The 26,836-nt window shown below is 41.2% G+C and overlaps 1 protein-coding gene across 1 annotated transcript in view; it reads left to right on the top strand.

Moving 5' to 3' along the window:
• ZUP1 (zinc finger containing ubiquitin peptidase 1) overlaps nucleotides 1–26,836 on the top strand; it is a gene marked incomplete in the record, with an annotated part of 497,787 nt that overhangs the window by 315,595 nt on the left and 155,356 nt on the right. The window contains 1 exon segment of the mRNA XM_044063659.1: nucleotides 11,851–12,019. Within this exon segment, the coding sequence (XP_043919594.1) occupies nucleotides 11,851–12,019 (169 nt within the window).

Genomic DNA, 26,836 nt, shown 5'->3' on the forward strand with positions numbered 1-26,836 from the left:
TTCTTTTGCTTTGAGTTCTCAGGGCAAGCCTGTGTCAAAACAAACTATTTCTAAGTGGACTGGGTTTTGCATTGCTTTCTGTTATTCCCATCATGGCAAGGAGATTCCAGCTGGGATTAGGCCTCATTCCACTAGGGCTACTGCCACTTCACAGCTTTTTAAGGGGTGGCAACTAAAGATATTTTGGAGGCAGCTACTTGGAGTTCAGTGCATACTTTCTCTAGGCATTATCACCTTCCACTTTACTCTAAATCTAGGGCTGGTTTGCCACTGCTATTTTGCAGGGCATTTTGGCAGCTCCTGCTTCTTTATAGTTTTGCCATCCTCCCTTACCTCTGCTTTGGGCTTCTACCCAAGTGTAAGGACTGCAGCAATGTGAGATGGAGAACAGAGTACAGTTTTGTACCTACCATAAATGTAGATGTTCAAGATCCACATTGCTGCAGTTCCACTCCCTCCCTCTCCTCCCTCTGTAGTTAGATTGTGGGTTGGGTTGTCAATATTGTGTATATTGTATATATTGTACATATTATTAGTGCAAGGGTGGTTGGTTGGTTGTTTGCTGTCTTTTGGTTTTGACCTTTCTTTTTAGGGTCTTCTGACATCTGGGGCAAGAAAAGACTGAGGATATGACGTCGGTCATGCGCATTTGTACCCTAACGTCCTGATGTCAGTCAAAATTTGACCGAGCCCAGCCTTATACTTTGATATTCGGGCCGACCGAGGACAGCGGACTACCCAAGTGTAAGGACTGCAGCAATGTGGATCTTCGAACATCTACATTTATGGTAGGTACAAAACTGTATTTTACAGCTTCTAAAGAGCAATGTGCTATTTTGGACTTTTCTATTAAATCTGTAAGGGATGCCCTTAACATTTCAGCACTCTCCATTTTTAAAACATTCTAGGTGGCATATGGTTAAGGGGTAGAAGTTCCCCTTATAAATGAAATTGTCAGGATCATCTATCTGTAAATCTCATTCTGTTTATCTAATCTGCCTGTCTACTTTCTAGCTTGCATAACATTACCATGATTTTCTACCTATACTTATGCTGTGTCCAGTGTTCTACACAGAATGAACCAGCTACATGCACCATGGTATTAGCATGTATGTTGCTGATTCAGGTGCCTGCCACTATTTTGAGGAATGAAATTGAGAGAGTCTCATTATTTCTGCTCCTTCTCTGAGGTACAAACTTCAAAGATAATATGTTTAGAGTTGAGGATGTGAGGTGTAAAGCCACCACGTGGATGGTGCAGGGAGGCATAGTCCTCATTCAAAAGCCTTTAAAACAGTGTAAACTTTTACAATTTTGGTCCACAAAATTATGAAGGAAAGATACTAACTCTATAGTAATGAATTTGGGTTTGTTTGAATGTATGTTAAAATGCTGTGAAAGAAGTAGAAAAAAGTTCACTTTCACTTTCATTGCAGGAGCAAAGGGTACTGTTTAGGTTATTGCTTGTAGTCTAAACACAGTAGTAGTGATGGCCACGAAAAGTGAAGTTCAAGATAGTCACTGTCCAAGTGCTCCTTCATTTCAGTCCCAGAATGTTTGGATGCTCACACCATATTTGAAAGATGCATATTGATATGTTCCATCCAGTGTTAAAACCCCACAGGGAATTCCTTCGATTCTAACTGAGGAATCATGTCCAGTTTATATTTTGTTCTTTCTAGGTTAGGACCATCATCACAGACGTTTTCCAGGTGCCTTGCTTCAGAAGTTATATCCTTCAGATTTATTTTATTAGCACCTTTATTAACTTCACAATATGTAGGTCATGACATAAGCACATACAATTGTAGAAAAGAAACAATTGTACACGTTTCCTTAGTTTCATGCATTAGACATGCATGTTTCTTTTAACAATTATCATTCACTCCGACATTGCATAAATTACTTAAATTCTGCCTTTCCTTAAATTTCACTCCCGCAAATTCTTTTACCTATTTTACAATATTTAATACTTCATTTATGATTGGTTTAGATTTTGATTTCCATTTTCTAGTAATTTCTTTTTTGGATACAAATAGTATTAAAGTTACCAATACTTTCCTACATCTAGGCAATGCAAATCCTGTATCCCAGCTCAAAAGAATCATTTCCTTAGTTACAATCATTTGTTCCCCCAATATTTCTGACAAATAATTAGGCAGGTAATTTTAAAATCTGGAACCCAATTAACAGTTAAGCCAAGTATCTCAAACTCTAAACCAAGTCTCAAAAAGATGCTGCCAGAGTCCAAATTAACAACTGCTGTACAATTTTTAATAAATAAAAAAAATTAAAAACTCATAATTAAATATAATGTTAAGCGTTTTTGTCCCTGTAGTATTGGGACATCATCAGAATAAGTCAACAATCCAAATTTAAATTATTTTACATAGTCATGAGATCTGAGAGTCAAAGGTCGTATAGCCATTATACATGTGGAAATTACATTGAAACCATATTAAAACATCTAATGTTTATACAGTTCAATTTAAAACATCTTGAAGTAATAACATATTCATAAATCAAAAACTTTTAATTTTAAAACCTTTAAATTTGAGATCTGATTATTCAACCCTACTGGTGATTCTGCATCAAGTTTAGCTGCATCAAGTTTAGCTGCCACCAGAGATCATGTGCCTCCAACCACTCCTCCCAGGGACCACCCCTTGGGTTAACTTCCACCCTTTCAATTAATGAAAATACAAATTTATGATCTAAAGTTTGGTTAATGTGCTTAAGTAAAGCATTGTAATCTTTTCATGAAATGTCCATTATAAGTTCAGAAATTCTCATATGGAAGGGCCTCTTGGTTTTCCCTATTTAATTTGCGTGGCAGTTTTGGCAGCAAGCTAGATAAAGCACCCCATTAATTTCACAGTTGAAGTAACTCTTTAAGGGAATGGATTGAAAGTCATGTAGCCATGTATTATCCCAGTGTAAAATATATTTGCATTGTTTATATATATATTATACTTCACTTTGATTGTCCTTGAGTACTTAATTTCATAAAGTGAACTTTTTATCATTTTCTTATTAGTTTCTCTTTTAAAAACAAACCTGGGACTCACCACTGTAAATAAAAATGTCCTGCGTTTTACTAATTATTGTCTTTGTCTGATAACTGACAGCAGTATATGTCATAGTCATTTCCCGAGTAAAATTAGGCATACCACTAATGTTGCCACCCATAAAAAATTTAGTCTAATGTCAATTTTCATTCTAGCGTCAACCTATGGGTCCCTCAAATTCAACTTGGCCTTTGCTATACCTCATGGTAACAAAAAAACTTTCGAACTTCTTCCTTACCCATAATGCTCCCTTCCTAAGTACCTCAGCTCTTGTTTGCTGCTCTTTGTGTTGGATGTGGTGACCAGTTGCTTTTGAGCAGATAAGTCTATTTAATTGATTTTAAAACTTTCCTTTCTCTTTTAAATAGTTTATTTTTACATTTTCTCTGTTTATCTTCTAGTGTAGCTTATATCCGTTATGTAACAATTTATTTCTTGCTGTTATTTTCCCATTCCTTTCGTACAAAAGTATCTCTGAATACTATTGATAGTATTCTTTCCCCTTACACTTAGTGTATTCACTTTTTACCATACCATTGGTGGTATTCCCCCCCTTTATTTTCCTTTTCTCTATAAAAAAAACCCTTCTCTCTTTTGGGTATGGCAGAAAAAGAAAAAGGGCCATCTGGCTTCAAAAAATGCGAAAAATGTCAGAGGAAAATGCCTTATTCTGATTCACATATGTTGTGTGTCTATTGCTTGGGACCCCATCATCTCCAAGAAGATTGCTCTATTTGCCACGTGTTCAACCACAGAGCTGTGGTTGAATGCAGGAAAAAGTTGATTCTAAAACGTCTTCTTCTATCAGTTTTCATTGAGGCATTAACTGAGCTTCCCCTTCCGACAAACACAAAAAGGGCAAGTCAACTTCATCTAGTCCTTCATCGTCCTTATCAAAAACCTCTGAAAAATCTAAGAGGCTTCTGTGTGCTCTAACCTCTCCATTGGACCCGTAGTTTAAAAGACCAAAGCTTTCTGGTCCTACAACCTCCTCAGATCTGAAAGTAAATAAAAAAAATAAAAAAAAAAGAGACATTTGGATCCAACATCAGACATGACTAAACCTAAACTGGATCATGCAGTTGATTTGACTCCTAGCCTTCCTGATTTGCCAAGGACCCAATACTTGCTTTCAGTTGATGCGGTCCCATTTAGAGTTCCATTTTTGGAAAGACCAAAGTCACCTTTTCTAATGTCTACAAGCTCTTCTAGGAGTTTGACTGAAGAGAACATGGTGAGACTGGTGAGAAAGATTCTTTGGCTGCAGAGCATGCCAGGGGCTACTTCGACTCCTACCCCTTCGGGTCAGGAGTTCCGTACATCGGCTACCCCTCCTTTACATCATCTGACTTCTTTCAAAGCTTTGGAGTTCTTGGATCCAAGCCACCCAGCACTGTCCGCTTCAGATCTGAAGAGATAACTCTGTCATCGGACCCATCGTTTACTCTGAGTTCTTTGGTTCAGTCGGAGCTAGAGAACTTTCTGGCCTTAACTGCCTAGTCAGAGCTGAGGTGTTGGGATCGACTCCAAAGTTTTCAGAGCCATCCCTACACCTAGGGGCTTCAGGTCAGGTTAGCTCAGCTCTGGCTTCCGCCTCAAGAGCACTTTCCTTGGAGCAGGGAGGGACTAGGATTCCCAGGCTTGCCCTCTCAGATTTAGAGTCCTGTCCTTCTCAGGGAAGGCCGGCCTTTGAGGTTTTGAAGAGAGCCATGTCTGCTTCAGCAGCTCAGATGGCCCCTCTCTCCTCAGATCCTCAGCCGCAATCCTGTCATCTCTGCATACACAACTCAACTTTTTCTAGACAGTGACAGCAAGTACCAAAACATCAGGCTTTCCAGCAGAGCATTCACATCTTTTCTGATACCTCCCCAGACCATCCCACTAAGGAGGTCTCTAAGAAGCAGTTGTGCAAGAAGAAGCACTTGGATAACCCGGAAGAATCTGTCACCAAAGACCAACTTCGATGAGGGTGAAGGTTCTGCAAGGTCACCTCCTGATGATGTCTCCTTTGGAGACATCCTGGAAATTTTAAAACAGAGAGGTGATTGAAAGTCCAACAATCCTTTGTCTTAGGAGTTGGTGTATCTATGGAGGCTTTTGGTACTGGCCTGTCTACCTCCTGGGTGAAAGCAACCACTGAAGAGCTCATTGAGTTGATCTCTTGGCAGGCATGGAAGGCCCCCAACACCACTGAGCCGATTCCCAGGAGATCAGACAAAATTATTACCACTCCTGAGGACAAACAACTATGGGCAAAAGGTGTGCCTATGGATTCCATGGTTGTGGTGGCGGCCATGAAGAAAGAACTAGCTGAGGAAAATTCCTCTATCCATCCCCCAAACAAGGAGTCTCAGGAGATGGATAGGTTCGGGAACCATGTCTATGCTTCAGCACCCTTCTCCTTACAGTCATTGAACTATCTGGACACTTCACTAGACTAGAGGTATCTGATTAACGAGCTTTCAGATATTCTCTCAGGATCCATATCTGAGGAAGTACAAGCTTCATCACTTCCCAGTTGGCTACCCTCCACGCTATTTCTAACTCTTCCATGAGGCTCATTTCACATGTAGCCAAAGGAATGAGTAGAGCAACAGGTTCAGGCATTGCCATTAGGAGGCATGCCTGGATATGCTTGTGCGACTTTGCGGAGCCTTTCAAGTCTATGTTCGTTAATGCTGCATTTGACGGCACGTCCTTATTCAGCCCAAAAGTAAAAGACACATTGTTCAGGTGTGAGAAAAATTGGAAGATGCGATATATAGTGGACATACCTTTCTCCACTCCACAGAGATCCTTCTGCAGGAATCAGCAAAGCAGTGGGAAAATATGGTTCAGAAAATCCCAAAGGTCTTTTCAAAATGTACATGGAAGTAGCTCCTCCAGCGGCAGAGGGGAACTCTAAAGGTAGATGCCGCCCTTGCTGCAGAGGAGGCCAACAGAACCAAGGGTCTAGAGAGTCTTTCTTTGGAAGACCCTTCCAGAACTCCTGAACAGAGGTACAATTGCCCTTCTCTGGAGGCAATCAGGGGTCACTTGTCCCTGTACCGGAGAGCCTGTGGAAATAACTTTGGATACATGGGTGCAGAGGATCATTTCTAGAGGTTATATCATACCCTTTTCCCTTTCTCCTCCTCCCCGATGCAGAAAAATACCCGGTGTCCCACCCAGTCAGAAGAAACAAGCAGTTATTCAGGTACAAAAGCTGCTAGAAAAACGAGTTATCCAAAAGGTCCCACCAGACCAGAGGGGATCCAGAACTTACTCAAGATTCTCTTTAGTGCCAAAGAAAACAGGAGACTGGAGACCAATTCTGGATTTCAGCAACTTGAAAAATCAGTTTGACAAAACTAGTTCTGGATGGTCATGGTTCAGTCCATTCTTCCATTTCTGGCAAAGGACGACTACATGTGCTCAATAGACCTTCAGGATGCGTATTATTGCATAAAAATGAACAAACGATGCAGAAGATACTTACACTTCTGGCTTTGAGACAGTTATTATCATTTCAGAGTACTGCCCTTTGGTCTCACCACAGCCCCCAGGGTGTTTATCAAGTGCATGGCAGTAGTGGCAGCTCACTTGAGACTGCATGGATTCCATTTGTTTCCTTATCGAAATGACTGCCTCATTTCCACCCTGACCAGGCATCTACTATTCAAGACAGAAAGCAACATCCTCCAGATATGCTTACATCTAGGGATAACCGTAAAGTAGGAGAAATACTGTCTAGAACCCACTCAAAGTTTAACAATTCTGAAAACAAAAGAAACAATAGCCTCCCTCCCCCTTGCAAGAGTTTAAACAATCAGGTCGCAAGTCACAAGAATAATCTGCAGCAACAAAATCTCCACTCAACTGGTTCTTCAGCCTTTTGAATAAATGGCAACGGCAGTAACATTAGTCCCGCTACCCATATAACCTAGAATTCTACAATGGCTGTTATCAGCACAATGGTCTATCCTTCTACTGCCAATGTCAACTCAAATAAAGATCACCAATATTTGCAGAAAAGATCTCAAATGGTGGCTTCAGTCAAGTCAGTTACTACAAGATTGTCCATTTGTTCTTTCCCAGCCCAAGGCCACATTGACCACGGATGCTTCCCAGATAGGGTGAGGGGGCATTTTCTGGGCAAAATAGTCCAAGTCACTTTGTCCCACACAGAAGCCAACTTGCATATCGATGTCCTAGAGATGAAAACAACGCTGTTAGTGTTGCAGGATTTCCAAAATACTCTTCCCTTAATAACAGTTGCAATTCAGTCAGACAGCATGTCAGTAGTCTGGTATATCAACAAACAAGGAGGAACCAGATCCTACCCCTTGTGTCGGGAAGCTCTCAGAGTGTGGCAGTGGGTGATCTCTTCCAACTATTTTTTTATTGCAATGCATATTCTGGGGAGCTCCAGTGTGATAGGAGACAAACTGAGCAGGTGTATTCTTCTACCCCAGGAATGGTCCCTCAATCAGAATGTGATAGAAAGGATATTCCATCAATGGGGTCAGCCTTGCTGCAATCTTTTTGCCTCTCTCCTAAACAAGTGCAGCAATTACTTCGCCCTGATCCCCCAAGTGGGGAGTCACCGAGGGATGCTCTTCTTCATGATTGTCCCCTGGTTTCCTTTATGCCTTTTCCCTGACTCCATTAATCCTGAAATTTCTGCAGAAAGTGGCCAGGTCGAAGAGCAAAGTAATCCTCATTGCACCATATTGACCTTGACAGATTTGGTTCCCCTTCCTCTGGCCTCACTTATTTCACCAACCATGGATTCTGGATCCAATTCCAGACCTCCTGTCTCACCCAGTGGACATGATTCACTCAGACATACCCAGTCTCAGGCTGACAGCCTGGCTTCTCCAATTCCCTTAATAGCCAGACAACCTATGTCTCTCTCCAGTCTGACACATACTCCTGTCTTCTCATAAACCATCTACATGTAAACTATGTTCCAGGAAATGGAAAATATTAATTCACTGGGCAATACAAAATAACACTGATCCCTTCTCTGCTCTGATTCATAATATGCTTGATTTTAGCCCAACTCTTCAATGAAGGGTCATCATCTTCGATCATAAATGTCCAATTTGCAACAATATCCAATTTTCGCATTGGTTTCCAAGGTTCCTCAGTTGCTTCACATAAACTCTGCAAAGCATTTCTGAGAGGAACTATCCTGATAAAGTTGCATTATAAATACCATAGTTCCCCTTGGGACCTAAATTTAGTGCTGCATGGCATTATACACTCCCCTTTCAGACCAGCAGCTACGTGCAACCTCAAATTCCTTTCTTGGAAGACTATTTTCTTGGTAGCTATAACTTCTGCAAGAAGAATTTCACAAAATCAAGCCTTACCTTGCAAACTGTCATATCTGATTTTTCACAAAGACAGAGTACTAATCCATCTTTTTTACCAAAGGTAGTATCAGAGACAAATATCAATCATTCCATCAGTATTTTTCCAAAATTTGAGAAAAAAGGTGAATATTTCTATTTCTATCGCTGATAAAACCCACATAGTCAAAATAGGTGAAGTCACCTCAAGCAGTAGACCGGTATAATGTGGCGTACCCCAGGTTCAGTCTTGGGGCCACTGTTATTTGCGATATACTTTTCTGAGGTACAGGCCAAAACCGTTGGGCTATGGCTGACCAAGTTTGCAGATGACTGCAAGTTGGGAGCTGTCATCAATTCCCCTCGTGACGTGGACATCCTCCAAGAGGGTCTCATCCAAACAAATGACTGGTGCCAGAAACATGGCCTGAAGCTGAATATAAAAAATGCATCATCATCCCCTTTGGGGAGAGAGATGTCCCCACAAATTATCACATTAATAACAACTTTCTAAGCACGCAGTCAGTCGTGAGGGATTTGGGCACCCAGATTGATAGCAGCCTGTATGGAAAGCTTTCTACATGGCCCACCTTGTAAGTAAGGGTGTCTCATCCAGGAACAAGGAGGTCATAACATCCCTGTATTCTTCTCTTATAAGGCCCATTATGGAGTACAGTGCCCCATTCGGCATGTACCTCACAAAGCACATGCAGCAGCTGGAGAGACCACAGAGGTTCCTCACCAGGAGAATCCAGGGCCTCAAAAATCTACCATACACAGGTAGGCTAAACGCCCTATGCCTCTACTCTGTTTCTTACAGACTCCTCAGAGGTGACCTCTGTCTGGCATACAAGGTGATCTCAGACCCCACCTTGATGGGACTGCTGCATCAGGCTCCACTCGAGTGACCCACACAGGCGCGGCCTCAACCTGATCTGTGACATCAATAGGACTTGCTGGCAGGACAGATTTGTGTCCCAGAGATTCCCCCATCTATGGAATAAACTCCCTCTCCATGTCAAGCAGAGTACCTCTTTACTCCTTTTTAAGTGCAGTTTGGATAACTGGATGGGAAATAGGAAATACATCCCTGGGATTCCACCCATGTCCCTGCTGGACAGGGGCATCAAGTGTTGATTTGTCTATGCATGGGCTAAACTCTTGGCTAGGCTTATAAGGGCCAAAGGGCCGATAGCCTAGTAACTTCCTATGATCCTATGAAAAGGTAAATATATGATATGTCTTTACTGTTGTTCCCTCCCTTATCCAAAGCATTTGAAGTAAAAGACAATGTAATGAACCAGTTACGGCCCTGCATTCTCAGGGTAGACCATTCCTGCGAGAGAGAAGCAACTTTGTTGTAAGTAACTTTTGGTGAAGTTTATGGCAGAGATGGTCCTAGGAAATATGCTGGTATTTGATAGAGCAGGGTCATATCTCTGAACTGTACAGAGTTTTGCAGACTGTCCAGATTTTTGCCTCATATTTTTAGTCCATTTTTCATAAAATTGTGGTTTTCTGACAGATCACTGGCAAGTGATTAAAGGCTGAAGTTTGAAAATAATGGCAGTAATTTGAGTTTGACTTCATAACCTGCAGAAAATTCATGTTAATACAAAACCTGTTATTCTATTAACTTTCTAAGTTTGTAAGAGCAATATTTAAAAATTGTTCCTATTTTGGGGCTTTTGTCCCCCCCATTATTTATGGCTTTGTCCAGATTTCTTGCTTTAAGAGGTTGAGTGGTGTGAGTAGAGCGGATGTGTGTATGTCCTATCACCTTTCGGCGTACTAGTGTTATTTTAGAGGCTTAACTCTGAAAAGGCCTGTTTACTGAATATATGCTGCCTGACACTATCTTCCTTCCATCCAGTGGCAGCTTTGCCAGCCAATGTGAGGGGACAGGATCTACTGCTTCCAGAAATATGTTGAAGAAGCAGCCCACTTAAAGTAATGTTAACCCAAGTGATGAAGGTTGATTGCAAAGACATAAAAGGATTTACAATCCCTTCTTAATGATAAGGACCTCACTCAGATGTACTCTGTTTGCTTCATGAAGCAGGTTTGCTGTCTGTCTGCAAGACCACATTCAGGAATTCTTATCAGATGACGTCGTAGAATTTTTAACATAACTGTTCAAGCAATGGGAATTTAACTTGCATGCATGTACTTCTGTAGCCACTTCCTTAACCCACTCTTTGTCCAAGAGAACCACCATTGCCTTTCTCAGCTCCAACAGCACCCCTCCATTTTTACTAGCTCCACTGACATATCTACTTTTGTCATCTATTCTGTCATATGGGCTTCCCCAGAAGCAATTCATAGTCTTGTGTGTTTCCAGTCTTTCTCGGATTTCAGGATATCAACTTATCTGTTATTATACAGATGGTGTTTATTTGAAGTGCAACCTAATTTCTTATGGTACGTGCAAATATATTGTAGAACAGACAACAAGCACATTCTGTATGTGTCTCTCTGGTTTCGTAAGACTGGTGCAAGAGGTCTGGCTAGTAGTTATCTTGATCTGAAACAGCAGGTCTCCTCCGAAGATATTTGCCCTTGTACTGTAATCCCAAATGAGTAAACCTGGCCTCTTGCCTATTCTATTTACTGCCGCCATCCAACCTTATCCCATTTGAGTGTCTGACACACCAGTTGTCTGAGAGGTTGGTGGTATAAGATAACATTTTTCACCTGGGCAATTACCCATCACAGTTTTTAAGGAAATTGTCTAGTTTAATCAGTGGTCCATCATGAACTACTACCAACTGTTAACATCACAAGTGGCAGCCCATTTGGTATGCATGTCTCTTTTCTCTACAGAGAAATTTCTTCGCGGATCCATCCATTGTATAAATTTGTCCCTGTCTCATTCCAGTGGCCTGCCTTTCTCTCAGTTATTGTGAGCAAGAAAAGAGGCTGACAGACAATGAGATGGTACGGTAAGGTGGCTTCAGGGATCATGAGGAAAAAAACTCTGGTGATAAGAAAAGAGAACTAAGCAAACAAATCAATGGAGCACATTTTAATATTTCTGTGATTTGCAGTTGTAGTTCTGCATCATATTTGCACACATGTTGCGTGCATTTTTAAAATTGTATTTTTCCAAGTAACAGCATTAACATAATAATGTTCAATCACTTGCATTATGTCATACACAAAATAACTGATCCTGTAGCTCAAAAGTAGATGAACACTTGTATGAGGATATGTATATAGATGTACAAAAATAGTATAGGTTTGAAAGCTTTTAGAGACTTGACCAAAGCTGTCTTTATCTCACTGATGCTAAATCAGACTTTGCACTATAAATAGCGGAGACTTCTCTTTTATATTGTATTTTTATTGTTTTGTTTTTTTTTTTTAAAGAAGCTTATTTTTCCATCTTAAGCATTTCTTTCACTTGTTCATTTTAAACATAGTGTATTACTTTTTTCTCTTTCAAGACCATCTTATAATACCTTGTATTCCAAAAATCCAGTCTATGATTGAGGCTGCTTGGAAAAATGGATATGATCCTCAGGGAGCTTCACATTTTGGTGGAAAACTGCAGAATACAAAGGCCTGGATTGGAGCTTCTGATATTTATATCCTTCTGACCTTCCTTGGGCTGAAGTAAGTGGAATCTAAAACCATACCCTACATTTAACAGGTGCACAGTGTTTTAAAGTGGTCTGGAAATATGAGTTGACTGCCAAGTACATTAAATTTATTGCAGTGTGTGTATGAATTTTATAACCAGGTAGGTAAAAAAAATGATATACATTGCAGTAACAGTAAAAACTGTATTTGGGTCAGACTTTCTGGTATAAGGAAGTCCAGCCTTGCTAAAGCAGAAAAAGACTGGCATGTGTAAATCATCTCATCGCCTAAAACTTTCCAAGGCTTAGTCCCTCACTTTAAGCCAGAATGCATTACAATGCCATTACATTCCACATCTGTTTTACTTTGCTCAACTGTTGCATTTAGAAATTAACCTAGTCTACTTATTCCTAATTTTTGTGATTGTAAAACAGACTAACTCTATAGCATAGAGGGATGGAGCCTTGACTGCAACCCAGATGAACCAAGTATGATCAGTGACTCACTAGCTCAGGTGTTGGAAGAGCCAGGAGGTGAGTGGGATGGGAATAAACAGCTTACTTCAGCTTATTCATCCCAGGGAGAGGATTGAGGACATTGACCTTGCTTGCAGATTTGCCCCTGGACAGGACATGAGTGAGCTGGAGGTGAAGTTCATAATGTTAGCTAGCCTTACATAGGATTTCCCTTTCCCCATTCATAAATTCCCAATATCTGTTGTGTACATGATTCCTGTCTATGGCTCATACTCCTCTTAAAGGAGGAATGGCTGTCTTGGGGAAGTAGGCTGTTAATGTCTCCCTCTTCATGGAGAGGGAGGGCCCACCAGCATTCTACCGTACCCTCTACCTCCTCTTGAGAAGAGAGGAATAGATGGGCTGATAGAGATTTCAGGAGATGTCAGTGGCAGGACATGGGGCAAAGTGATGACTCTGTATAACTGCTTTATTTTTGTTCATTGCTATATCATCTATCTTTCTGCTCCTTCTGAAGATTTCTTTGACCATCAGTGGGCCCTTTGCCCACCTTTATTTTCTTTTTGCATTGTATGCTTTTTTCCTTTGTGTCTCACTGAATTTAAATTGTTGCTTATTTTTTTCTGCTTGTAGTGTGTGGCTGGGTTTTTTCCATAATTTCTAAATTAATCTTGGACTGTGGTTATGTAACAGTATCCCAGTCTAAAATAGATAACATTAATCTGTTTATGTGAAAGAAGTCACTTTCCCAGCACATTTGTAGAGGTTCTTCAGAGCCAAAGCTCTCAGATTCCAGTTCAGGTGCTCCATGCAACAAATCAAAGCTCCATATGCTCCAAAGATAGTCGAGCATCATCCTCCTCTTCCTCCACCCTTGTGGGAATCTGCTTCCAGAAGATGGAAGAAGGAATACAAAACATTGGGATTCAAGTTATTGGGTCAGTATCTTTCGCATATTTCACCAAATTTCAGTCTAGCGAGTTGGCTTAATCAGGATGGTTAGTAAATTATGAGTTGTAGACCACCTTCACAGACTGTCTCTCTTGTGCCTGTGCTCCCTGAATTTAAGACTAGCTTGTGGATACTGTGAATGCACAGAAAAGGTTCTTCTGATCTCCCTTCTGCATCTTCTCCTGTGATGGAATGGGGTAGTTTACATTTCCCTGCGCTATAAGTCTTCTAAAGTCTCCTTATCTAGCCCCTTGTCATTGACTCTTATAGGTTCATAGGTAGGTACTAGGCTATTGGCCCTAGGGCCTATATAAGCCTAGCCAAAAAGGTACCCTGGCTTTCGCCACCCAAAAAAATTATTTTCCTGTGCCCCTGTCAAGCAGAGCCACAGAAGTGATCCCCGGGGTGAATTTCCTGTTTCCCATCCAATCATCAAGATTTTTTCTTGAAGAATGCTAATGAAGAGCTCTGTTTGACATAGATATGTAGTATGTTCCAGAGTATGGGAAGTCTCTGGGACAGGAATCTATCCCTCCAGCATGTTCTGTTTATTGTGGTGACAAGGTTTAGGTCCCTACAGCTTGTAGTTCGGAGGGATTGGTATTTCTTTAAGTGGAACATGTCCAACAGCTCTGGGTTTGACATAACTTTGTATGGTGGGCAGAGATCACCTCTGTGTAGGCGATATGCGATGGAGTAAAGCTGGAGTTTTTTGAGACGGTCTGCGTAAGGTATCTGTTTGAGGCCAGTAATCCTCTTTGTGAGGTATTTCTGTGGCCTCTCCAGTTGTTGTAGATGTCTTTTGAGGAACATACCAAAAGGGGTGCTGTACTCCGTAATGGGTCTAATGAGTGATGAGTAGAGGGGAACAATGACCTCTCTTTATTTTTGGACGAGAAACCTTTTGTGATGAGGTGTGCCATGTAGGATTTCCTGACCACTGTGGCAATGTGATTATCAAAGGAGAGACTACTGTCCACCTGTGTCCCAAGGTCTCTTATCACACTGTCGGTGTTACTTAGACTACCACCTATGTGGTAGTTCATGGGTGCAGAGTTTTTACAAAAGGGGATGACAATGCACTTTTTGGCATTGAGCTTCAGGCCATGTATTTGACACCAGGCATCTGTCTCAGTGAGGCCCTTTTGTAGGATGCCCACATCATTAGGAGTTTTGTTTATGGCTTCCAGTTTGCAGTCATCTGCAAACTTCGTTAGCCAAAGACCTTCTGTGTTAGCCTGTACTTCAGAGAAGTAGATACCAAACAGGAGAGGACCCAGGGCTGAACCCTGTGGTACACCAATTGTCACTGGTCTGAAGTCGGATTTGGAGTCTGCTACTTTCACAGTGTGGGTTCTGTCTGTGAGCCAGTTGGCAACCCATCTTATGACATAGAGATTTCTACCTAGTCTAGTGAGTTTATCTATACTTCCAGAGTGGGGCATGGTATCAAAAGTCTTGGCAAGATCTAGGTAGGCTGTGTGAACCACCTTACTCTCATCTATGGCTTTGGTGACTGCTTCAAAGAAGTCTACCAGGTTTAGGAGGCATGATCTGCCTTTTACAAACCCAAACTGGGTGGGGTCCAGAGTTTGGAGATTACCAATGTCTTTGTTTATGGGTTCCATGATGATACGTTCCATGGCCTTGCAGACCAGGCTCGTCAGGCTAATGGGGCGGTAGTTCCCAGGGTCCGTCGTGGCTCCCCATTTGTGGAGTGGGATAACTGTCGCAGTGTGCCATTCAGTGGTCACAAAGCCTGAGGTGAGGCTATGATTGAACATGGTACTTAGGTGGGGTGCCAGTTCATTCTGTAGTTCATGTAGAACGCAGCCTGGGATATTGTCAGGTCCCATGGATGCTGTGTTCTTGGCTTTGGAGAGTGTGTGTTTTTACCTGTGCAGTCGTGATTACAGGAACTTTACATTCTTCCGGTATAGAGATGGGCCCTCTAGGGGGTGAGAATGGGGTAAAGTTAGCACTGAACCTATCTGCCAGGATGTTGGCAATATCAGTTGGTTCTGTATATTTAGTGCCATTGTGCTGTAACTCAGAGCAGATCTGAGTGTTGCCATTGAGATTCTTGATATAGCTATAGAATACTTTGTGGTTGTCTTTAGAGTCAGTGTCAATTTTGTTTTCATAACTAGCTTTGGAGGATTTCATGAGGGATCTCAGCTTCTTACTGAGGCTGACCAGGGAGCTCCTCCAGTCATGGGATTTTACTCTTTTTTGCAACAGTTTCTTTCTTCTGTTGTAGAGTTGGTTTATGGCAGAGGACCACCAGATTGGCTTCCGTTTTTTGGAGGATAGCATCTTGGTTCTGTTAGGGATAGCACGATCCATGCACTTGTGTAAGTGCTTATAAAGTGCATTCGTGTAGGATTCAGCAGTTGTACGTCTATTGTCCCTCTGCATGGGTTCATGAAGTTTGCCACTTCTGTCTTAAGAAGTGTGAAGTTGGCTTTGGAGAAGTTTTTTATGATGGTTTCCCTAATGGGGGCAGGATGTGGATGTCTAGGGTGGTTAACTTGTGGTCGGATCTGACCAACGAGGAATTGACCTCTGGTGTGGAACACCGGTCGCCCATGTTGGTAATGACCAGGTCTAGGATATTACTGCCTCTGGTGGGGGTTTGTTTTGGTTGTTTCATTCTTGTTTCATGGTTGCTGGTATTGACTCTTAGTGTTGATACAGATGCTTGCACCAGTGGTCTGTGATGCCTCTGTTGATGTTATATTTCTGCATCACTGGTCACACCATCAAACTTACCATCTGTGTTGATGACTCTTGTGCCATCACAGCTAATGCTGATGGACATGTTAGTGCCGATGATTGGGGCATCCGTACTGAAGTTGATTATGACTGTTTGGGGTCAATGCTGGTTATGGTATTCCAAGCCCCACAGCAGTTTTTTTATGTGTTCTTGGCACAGAGTCCACCATGGCAGCAAACTTCCAAGCTTTCTTGCAGTGAATACACCCAGTGTCCCTTCTTGCCTTGATGCCAGAACCTGTACAAATGGCAGATCAATGGCTTACTGAGCTTTTAGCCTCACACCTCCTGTGTAATAGACGAGAAGGATCCAGGGTCCTTTGCATTGTGCCTTCTTGATATTGGCTGCAGAACATTCATCTTCTTGACTCTTCCCCTCAAAGCTTATGAGGAAAGTGACATGCAAATTTAAGCACATTTACTCCTTTTCAGAGACCAGCACTGGATGCTGCTAGGGAATCTCTGTCCTGCTCAACTTATCCTCTGTTGACACCAAATTCAAGAAAGTGTTTGAGATGCTCAGAGGCAGAGGGAATGACCAACAGATTTTGTGCCCTACCCACAAAGAATGTTGGAGAAAAAACTTCTATCGGATGGTCCATTCATTTGTGGTCATGCTGAAAGTGGCCATCAGTGCCACGTGGGAAAAGCTCTAGTGGCCAGGAAACCTGATTAGATCTTCTGTTCACTCGGAGAGTTGACCCTTTGGTCAGAGACCTCCAAACCAGAAACACTTATTACAGCAGCTCCTCTTAAGGAAGCTCCTACCCACCCCCACCGTCCTCCCACCCCAGTATATAGTCTGGGGTGATAGTCCTGTAGTGTACCCCCAGGGTAAACAATCTGGGTTGATGGACCATTTAAGGAACTGTGTTTATGCATCTTCCACTTTTTCATTGTGGTTGATAAACTATGTAAAATGTCAGAAGTCTATTTAGTCATGATGATGAAATGTAACAGCTGCTAGCAGATTCGCCATATGGACATTTATTTATTTATTTGACATTTGTTTGCCAGGAAGGTCCAACTGGACATAAAGCCCTTTTTCAGCGGAGGCCTGGGGAGAAAAGCTCATGTCTGAGAACACATTTTATAGAGGAAGTGGAATCATTATGGGGAGAGTGAGACAGGTGGAAGATAATTAGGAGAATTCAAGGGCATTTAGAGACTTTAGGTGAAGAACAAGTATAAGCAGAGTTAAGAATAAGAATAGCAATGAGGTGGATAAAGGGAGATATAAATTTAAAGACAAGTCTCTATCATTGAAATTGAAAGATAAGCACAAAGATACAAATGTAAGATTGCCTTTGTCATATGTGTAAATTTAATAAAGATGTTTGGAAAAAAATGCACAGAGAGATTAGGGTGCATTTAAGTAAAAATAGGGCAAGGTGAAAAAAAAATACAAAGAAAGACCCGTTCTGTGTGTTTGCTGATTTTTTTACAAGTATTTCCATGGGGGTGGGATAGTGATGGGTTACTACGGTATCCTCCAGACAAGATAAAATAAAAGAAAAAAGATTTGGAAAGTTGATTTAGGACTCTTAAACACATGAAGAGTGAGGAAGGAAGGCAGAGGAGAGGACGGATGCATTTCCAGTTGACTTTTACAACATAGTAGGTACAGAGGTAGCAGAACAATGGGACCTGGGGAACAGTGGGACATTAGGAACTAGCGTTGTCTTTGAAGGAGACTGGTTTGACCATACTTCCCATGGAGAAGGGGACTCCTCTACATCCAAAAAAAACTTCAGGCCAATATCCATATGTAACACAGACATTAAAGAAATTTGAGATAATTTAGTCTATTAGGTTAGAAATGGGTGTTGTCAGAGATTGTAGGACACCAGCAGTGTTTGTGAAAGGAAAATTATCAGTGGATTTTAAGGCTGTTAGGTTTTGTGGACTAAGGGGAGATCTAATGGCAAGGAAAGCAGATAATGCTCTAGTTGATATCCAAGACACTTTCTGTATGATAAGTTGAAATGCATTATTTGCGGTCTTAGAATAGTTGATATAGACAGGAACTTATCTGGTGAGGTACAACTGTTATATAACACTTTAAGATAAGCAGATCAGAAAATGGTGAGTAATTTAGTTATTTGTGCTGTGGATTGGAGTAAGGCAAGAGTGTCCTTTATCACTTGATATATTTGTTTGTGATATAATACTTAACTATTCAGGGCAAGACAGGCAGTTGAATAATTCTGATTTATTTGCTGAGAGAAGTCTGGAAGGATATCAGCCTTAAATTTTCAAAGAAGTTTATACGATAGAGTTTTTAGAGTTTTTGTAACATCTTTATTAAATCAAAATTGCAACAGTGACATATGTATACATACATTAATAGAGAACAGCCATAGTGATATTCTGTTTTCATGCAGTATACATGTATTTTCTTTATTAACAATTATCATTCACTACAACATTACATAAATAGCTCAGTTCCTGCCATCCCTTAAACCTCACTCCTCCTCCTGAACATTATTCTTGTATTATTCCTACAAATTTCATTGATTTCTATTTAATTTATTCATTCTCTTTTCTAAAGATCTCACCTCCAGTTCTTTTATCTCTTTACAATGTACTTCAGTTACAGCTGGGTTAGATATTGATTTCCATTTTCCAGTAAACACTTGTTTGGTAATCAGTAACATTAAACTTAGTAAGGCCTTACTATGTCTTGGTAACTCAGATCCTGTGTCCCAGCTCAAGGTAATAATTTTCTTAGTTATTATCATTTGTTCTCCCAATATTGCTGAGAAAGTACTCTGTAGTGAGATTTTAAAATCTGCCAACTCATTACACTCCCAAAAGGCATGTTCCCAATTAATCTAACTTTCCAATCACACCTCCAGCATTTACTGTCTAACTGAGGAAAATAAGTCTGCTTAGGGTATAAAAATACCTATAGAAATACTTTCAAGCAAAAGTCATAAACCTACTGGACATTGTTGCATATTTTGGAATTATGCAGATGTCCTGCCATTACTCCTTTCTTCCCAACTGCTTCTATCCTTCTCTGATTGAATCTTATGGTTATTATGCAGTGTTTTAAATGCTGTACTAATTATCCCCTTTTTTAGCAGCAGACCTCTGTTCTAGACTCTACTAAAAACTCTGCTGGGTTGGTCTTTCACTTGGTATTTCCCTAATGTCCTTCTATTCTCATGTTGCAGTATTTATAAAAGTAGAGCGGTGGCTGCCTGCAGCACCGGACATCCAGCCAGTATATCAAAGTCTTAGGATAAGGGGTATGTCCGACATTGCATGTCAGAGCAATAAACCATTGTCTGCACGTACCCAACCCAGAACTTTTCTGCTGCAGTGAACTATTGACCTCTGATCGCCAGCTCTGGGAATCCGTTTGCTCATTTGACTTCAACTGTCCACTGCAGATAAGTACCCTTTTGGGTTTTTTGATTATATTTCTTCTTGCTTTCCAGACATACATGTCAGCTAAGAAGGGAAAGTGTGCTTGTGGAAGACAAATTCCACATAAGAACATGCACGATTAGTGTTTGTTTTGTGTAGAGGAAGGCCACTATTATAAGTCTTGTGACATCTGCCAATCCTTTGCACCTAAAACTTTGCATAGCCACTTGGCTGCTTTAAAGTTATACTTAGAAAACCAAAGGCTTCCGACGTTTGGCATTGGGTATGGTAGGTGAGTTAGGTACCTCTGGGGAACCGCCTTGGAAGAAGATCAAAAAAGGCTTGATGCCCATGCTGCACCTCAGAAGTCCGGTGTGACTCTCCAGGCAGATGTTAGTCCAGGGTCCCATCGGAAGTTGGTTTCACCGCTGGAACTGGGAACCATGGTGGAAGCAGGTTCAGCTGAAACCCAGAGTACATCTGCTGAGGTTGATCAGCCATCAGGCCCTGATGGCAGGGGAACCATGGCTCCTGGTGTCAGAGGAGCCTACTACTGCCTTACCATTCACCCTGGCATCGGCTTCAAAACAGACTACTACTACTGTTCCTCTTAAGAGGAATCAAAAAGAAAAAAAACAGTGTTACAGAAGCAGCACCTGGCTGGGAAGCCTTTTCGCAGAACTTGTTCAGAGCCTTCCAGGCCCTGCAGTCTCAGGTGCCACAACCAATCCTACAGCCTGTGCAGGCCTTGGAGGAGTTAGAGGAAGAACTCTCTTCTGATGAATCCCTGACTTACTGTTCCCAAACAGAGTCTCCAAGGACTTTGCTACTCCTGAACTGGAGGACACCATTTGTCCTGATTCTCCTGGGGAAGAATTCTGCATTGGGGAAACCATTACACTTATGAAAGAGCATTTTAAATTGCAGGTCTCTGATGTTTCTGAGACTAAAAAGAAGTATTTTGAACTCCTGCAGATGGAACAGCCTTCTCCATCTGCAGTCCCTCCTCTGCTTCCAACCTTTCATGATGCCTTTCAGGCTGCATCTCAGACCCCAAATTCTCAGCACCCAGCATCAAAACTTCCTGGTGGGTTTTACAGGGTCCCCCAGGAAGCACAGTTCTTGTTCAAGATCTGCCCTGCAAACCCAGCAGTCATTGCTGTGTCAGCAGACAAATCCTCCAGACAGCTGCCTTCCTCTTCTCCATTCCATACAGATAAGGATAGCAAATTCATGGAAAGACAGGGGAAGAAAATGTATACTTCTTTCACACTAGCCATTAGAGCTATTAACTATCAAACCCACATGGCTAAGTTTGTTCTAGATACCCTGTCCAAAGCCTCTGCATTAATGTCAGATGTGCCAGATTTTCTTGCTAAGTCTCAGATCTATGCCCTGCTCTACCGCTTCTCAGGTAACCAGGCACTCCAAGTGCAGTTGTGGTACTGTAGAAGCATCATCCAAATCTGCAGCATCAGGTTCGATCCTGAGAAGGTACTCCTAGGTGAGACTGTAGCCCCCACCCATGGATGTACAAGCCAAATTACTGGATGCACCACTTGATAATAAGGCCCTTTTTGGCACTGCTTCAGCAGAGCTTCTTAAATCTCTCCAAGAGAAGGGCAAGGAGTTGGAAAATTTAAAACATTTGCTAGTCTCGCTCATTCCGAGATACCACAGGAACTACCCACAAAGGACCAGTTTTGTAAGGAGGCAGTCTTATCACTCTACTGCTCCACAATCTAAATGATGGAGACATCCTAGGAAGCAAACCACTCCTAAACCCTCCGCCATCTCAACCCCTACACCCTTTCAGAGGCAGCCTGACCCTGTAAGAGCTCCTCCACTGTGACTCAAACCCTTTACCCACAACCACCCTCCTGTCCCTTCACCTCACCCTTTCCCTACCCTCCTGATGGAAAAATCACCTCAGAGGCTTGGGTCCTTTCCATCATCCAAAAAGGTTATTTTATGACTTGGTGGACAGTTCCTCCCTTCCAGGGGGGACACCTCAACCCCTTCAAGCCAGCTTCACCTCTTCCCTCCAGTTTTGGATCAGCTCCTAGCTCAGGGCACAATAGAAGAAGTCCTTCCAGATCAGACAAGCAAGAGATTTTACTCCAGGATGTTTTTGGTCTCAAGAAAGGATGGTCCTTGGAGACCAATTCTGGATTTATCTACCTTCAATCTGTTTCTCATGTGGCTACCTTCAAGATGCTCACCTTACATTATCTCTTACCCTTTATCCCCAGCCTTCTTGGTATCCCTGGATCTGAAAGATACCTACCTTCATGTCCTCATTCACCCCAGCTACAGGAAATTCCTTTGCTTCTCAGTAGATTCCTCTGCATTGCCATTTGGGCTGTCTACAGCTCCAAGAGTGTTCACAAAGTGTCTAGCTCTGGTTATTGCCCACTGCAGAATGCAGGGCATAGAGATATATCCCTACCTCGATGACCTGTTAATCCTACACCAGGACTGCCACTCCCTTTACCAACACCTATCCACGATCGTGTCTTCTTAGGATGCAAAATAAGGACAGACAAGATGGCATCCTTCATCCCCTGCCAGAAGGTGAAAGCCCTCACCCAGTACTTCCAAACTCTTCTTTCCCTCCAAACAATCTCAGCCAGGGAATTTCTGAGGGTCCTAGGCCACATGGCATCTATGATTCCCATGCTTCCCTTTGCAAGTGTGCATATGAGAAAGTTCCAGTGGGTCTTGAAGAATCTGTGGAACCAACACTCCCATCCTGTAGATGTTTCCCTCCCTCTTCTCCCATGCTTGAAAAAAGAGCTGGAATGGTGGATTTCATCCATCAACCTCAATCAGGGAATACCCTTGCAGATTCATCCACCCTCACAACACCTAAACACAGATGCATCAGATCTGGGTTGGGTAGCAGCTCTGGAAATCAACAACAACCAGAACAAAGTTCAGGGAGAGTGGTCCACCCACAGACAAAGGGACCACATCAATATCAAAGAACTGAGGGCCCTTCTCTTGGCACTTCAAACATTCCAACAAATTCTCCTACCAGGCACCTTGAAGGTAGTCACAGACAATATGACTGTCCTGTGGTATATCAACAAGCAGGGAGGGACAAGGTATAGCAGCAAAACTACACATTCACCCGCTAGCTGTGTACATTCCTTCAGCAGATAATGTGATGGCAGACACCCTCAGCAGAATCTCAGCACCTTCTCATGAATGGATGCTTCACAGGGAGGTGTTCTTGGATCTTATTCAGAGGTGGGGTATTCGTCTGGCAGATCTGTTTGCCTCCTTCCAGAACAGACAAATGCCTCTGTTTTGCACCACCAGAATCCCCCATCCACAGGCTTGGAAGGTGGACACCTTCTCTTTTTCTTGGGCAGGGATGTCTCTTTATGCTCCCCCCCTTCACACTGATTCAAAAAGTCCTTCTGAAAATCCAGAGGAACAAACCAAAATTCTTGCTGGTGACCCCCTTTTGGCCAATACAGCATTGGTTTCCCTACTACAGCTATTAGCCAAGGGCCTATGCCTAAGGTGGTTAATGAGCTCTCCTTGAATCAGACCATTAATCTACCTGTTTTCTACCCTTAACCTCAAAACTCCTAAGAAAGAACTTTGCATTCCTTGAATGTTCATAAACAACTAAGATATTACCTGGACAAGATTAAATCTATTAGAAAGTCTGACCAGCTTTTTGTCTGCTTTCACCCTAGGGCTTGGGGAAGGCAGTGTCAAAACAGAAAATTGCCTCATGGATTTCTAAGCCAATCTTTTTTTGCCTTTCCTTTCCTGGAAAAGAATTAAATTCCAATGTGAGAGCCCACTCTACAAGTGCAGCTGCTTCTTCAACAGCCTTTTTTAGGGTGTTGACTACACTTCCATTTTGCAAGCATTACAAACTAGATTTGATTTTTAGAGCTAGGGCTGGGTTTGCAAGGTCAGTTTAACAAGGTCTCATCGACCCTACCTCCCCACCTGCCTCGCAGGCTCCTACCTAAAGCTTTGGTACTCACCCTACTGTTATGAATACTGCAAATTGAGAATAGAAGGACATAGAATAGTTTAGCAAGAACTTACCATAACTGTAGATGTCTTTCTCTTCCTTGTTGCAGTATTCAGTCCCCCCCACTCCCTCTTTCATGTGTTCATCCTTTCTTGTGTGGGATTTCCATTGCTTCCTTACATCCAAACAGGGCACAACAACTGCTACATACCTCTATAATACATTTACCTCCTTGACTGGTGGTATATGTGGGTCTGAAAAGTTTCCTTTCTTCTTGTATCCCAGAGGTAGTGCTGTATGCGGCAGTTAGTTCTGGGTTGGGTACGTGTAGACATCACTTTTATAGCCGACGTCAGTTTATGGCTCTGATATGCAACATCGCACGTATCCCTTAACTTAAGACTTTGATATACTGGCCAGATGTCCGGTGCTACAGGCAGCCACTTCCCTGTTGTTATGAATACTGCGACATGGAAGAGACATCTAAGGTTATGGTAAGTCCTTACATAACTATTCTTTCCTTTCTCATTGCCTGTACTCTGCTGTTTATCCCTGGTAATGAAGGCAGTCTCTAATTTGCAGTCCAGACATCCAGTTTGCCTTATCCCACTCTATTACTTGTCCCTCTCTAGTTATTTGCTTCCAATACCTTGGTTCCTTTGCTAATTTTCTTCAGTAAATTCAAACCCCCCTCTTGCTTAACTTCTGTGCTCCTACTTGCAGTCATCTGTATTGGCTAAATCACCTTTCTGCCATCACTGTGTTGGCTTAGTTCTTAAAATACCTCTGGCAACTCTATGAATGTAATATTCTGTATAGTTATTGTCATTCTTCTTAAGGATTTGCATCCAAAATCCTACTCTGTACTAATCTCTCAACACCTACCATCATCATTTATTTCCACTTTGATTTATAATCTTCTGCTTGGGTCATGTGTATGCGCCTTAACGTCATAGCTCTAAAGTATCCCTTCAGATCAAGTAATTCTAAACCACCACCTTATATGGAGAGAATCACGTTATCCCATGTCACACTTGCCCTCTTCCCTTACCAAATAAATCCCTTCATTTTTTTTAATTATCATCAACAACTTATCCTCTAGCAGATAAACTATGCCTGTGTTTAAAGCTAAAGGGACTAAAAACATTTTCATTGATTGTGTATTACTATCCATATTCATAGTCAAGAGCTTCTAGTTTCTCAATTTTGTATTATATTTTTGTTAGTCTCTTCCCACATATCCTTAGCTGTCATCACAGAATCCTTTTTAATCCATACACCTAAATACTTAATTTTATCATGTCCCCAAAAAATGTGGGAATTGTTGAACCAGTTCACGTGTGAGTACATAGCTTTACATTATGGCCTTTTCTTTATCTTCATTTTGTATCTTGAAAAGATGTGAAATTGTCACAAAATGTTACACAACCTAAAATGTCCTTTTCTGGATTTTGGAGTACAAAATATTATCATCTGCAAATAAAGCTAATTCTTTCTTGATTACTATACCATTTATATCTTTGAATTTGTGAGTCCCTTATTTTCTTTGCCAGTGTCTAAATATAAAGCAAATAACAAGCAGCTTATAAGAGAGGACCTCTTCCACCTCAGTTCTTCCCTTTATGTATCTTCCTAATTAATCACATTATTCTATGTGGGAATTAAAATGCTGCCATTGCCCTATTAATAAAATTGCAGATTCCACTGCTAAATGTTTTCTCTGCATCAAGATCCACCAATAGTGGTGTTTTCATGCATTGTGCTTCTCATTGGATCATTGTTCTATTAATGTTGTCAGATGTTTGCATCTCCTCCAAAAGAACACACTGATCCATATCTTATCAATTTTAGCAACACCTTTGTCATTCTTTTAGACAGAATAGACATGAAAACTGTATAGTCATGGTTTAAAATAGAAAAGGTTCTATATTTGACCAGGACTGAAGGGTCTTTACTCTCTGTGAGTAATATTGCAGCCACGGTTGTCTTCCAAAATGATGGTACTTCCCCACCTTTTTAAAATAATGTTAGTGATAAAGATCTGGAGGGGATTGTTTTATTCCCCCCCCCCCAACTTCCAGATTACCACATTAATAGTGTCCGTTCCTGGAGACCTCCTGTTTGATTAATTATTCATCACCATTTTTATCTCATGTTTTCTTGTGTTGGCTAATAAATTATGATGTCCTTTCCTTTAATCTGGACATAATTAATCCATATATATTTTTGCTTGTGCCTTTTCTTGGTTTCCATATTCCTGTGCCTGCTACATATTTTCTTAAAATTTCAGAAATATCTCTGGTCATTTTTCTTGATATACCAGAACAACAATGAAATAAAAAAGAATCCAACCACAAGAGAAGGTGAAAAAGCTTTATGTACAAGCGCTTTCGTCTAAATGAGACTTCATCAGATACATGAAAACACAGGTGCTACAAAAGACTTATATAATAACTCATAAATCATCCAATTAAACTTTTAAAGAAACATGTTACAATATGCACAAAAAAAATATATAAATATGTAATGGGAGTGAAATTGTCTAAAAACTGTAAAACAGGAACAAAAAAGGAACATGAATAAAAAGTAAATCATGACTAAAATAAACAGTTTCAAACCCTAGCAGCTTTAGCTAGCAGGACTGGTTTGATACTGACATATTCATTAAGACCAGGTTGAATATTGGCCCTCAACCTAAGTTGCCACTTCAATTCTTTATTTAATAAAATATTTTTACAATCACCCCCTCTGGCATTATTCCTAACAATTTCAATAATGCCAAAGTTGAAACCAGAAAAGGAAACACAAACCTCTGAATGTTTAAACAGTGCACTACTGTCCTTGCCTGTCCTGATGTCATACAGGTGTTCATATATTCTGTCTCTAAATGCTCTCTCGGTTTTTCCTACATAAAAAGCAGGACAACCAACACAGACAGTTAAATAGACTAGCATTTTAGTTCTGCAGTTACCTTTGCAAAATCTAACAAAACTGTTTAACCCATTCTTTAATCTAATATGTGGATCTCTAAAAATGTGGGGACATTGGGAGCAACTACCACATGGAAAAGTATTTCTGTTATTTATGAATTGAACACTGTTATCAATCTGTTCAAAACTTTTTTTAAAATTCCTACCTGTCCTAAAAGTGAATGTAGGTTTAGGTCCTACTACTTCAAAAAGGTCTTTATTACTTTTCAACACACACCAATTAGAACTAATAAAGTTGGTGAAAATATCAGAAAATGTTGTAAACTCTGTAACACAGGAACCT

Source organism: Protopterus annectens, chromosome 1.part0, assembly GCF_019279795.1.
Source record: "Protopterus annectens isolate FY-2018-M chromosome 1.part0, PAN1.0, whole genome shotgun sequence".
Classification (NCBI taxonomy): domain Eukaryota; kingdom Metazoa; phylum Chordata; order Ceratodontiformes; family Protopteridae; genus Protopterus; species Protopterus annectens.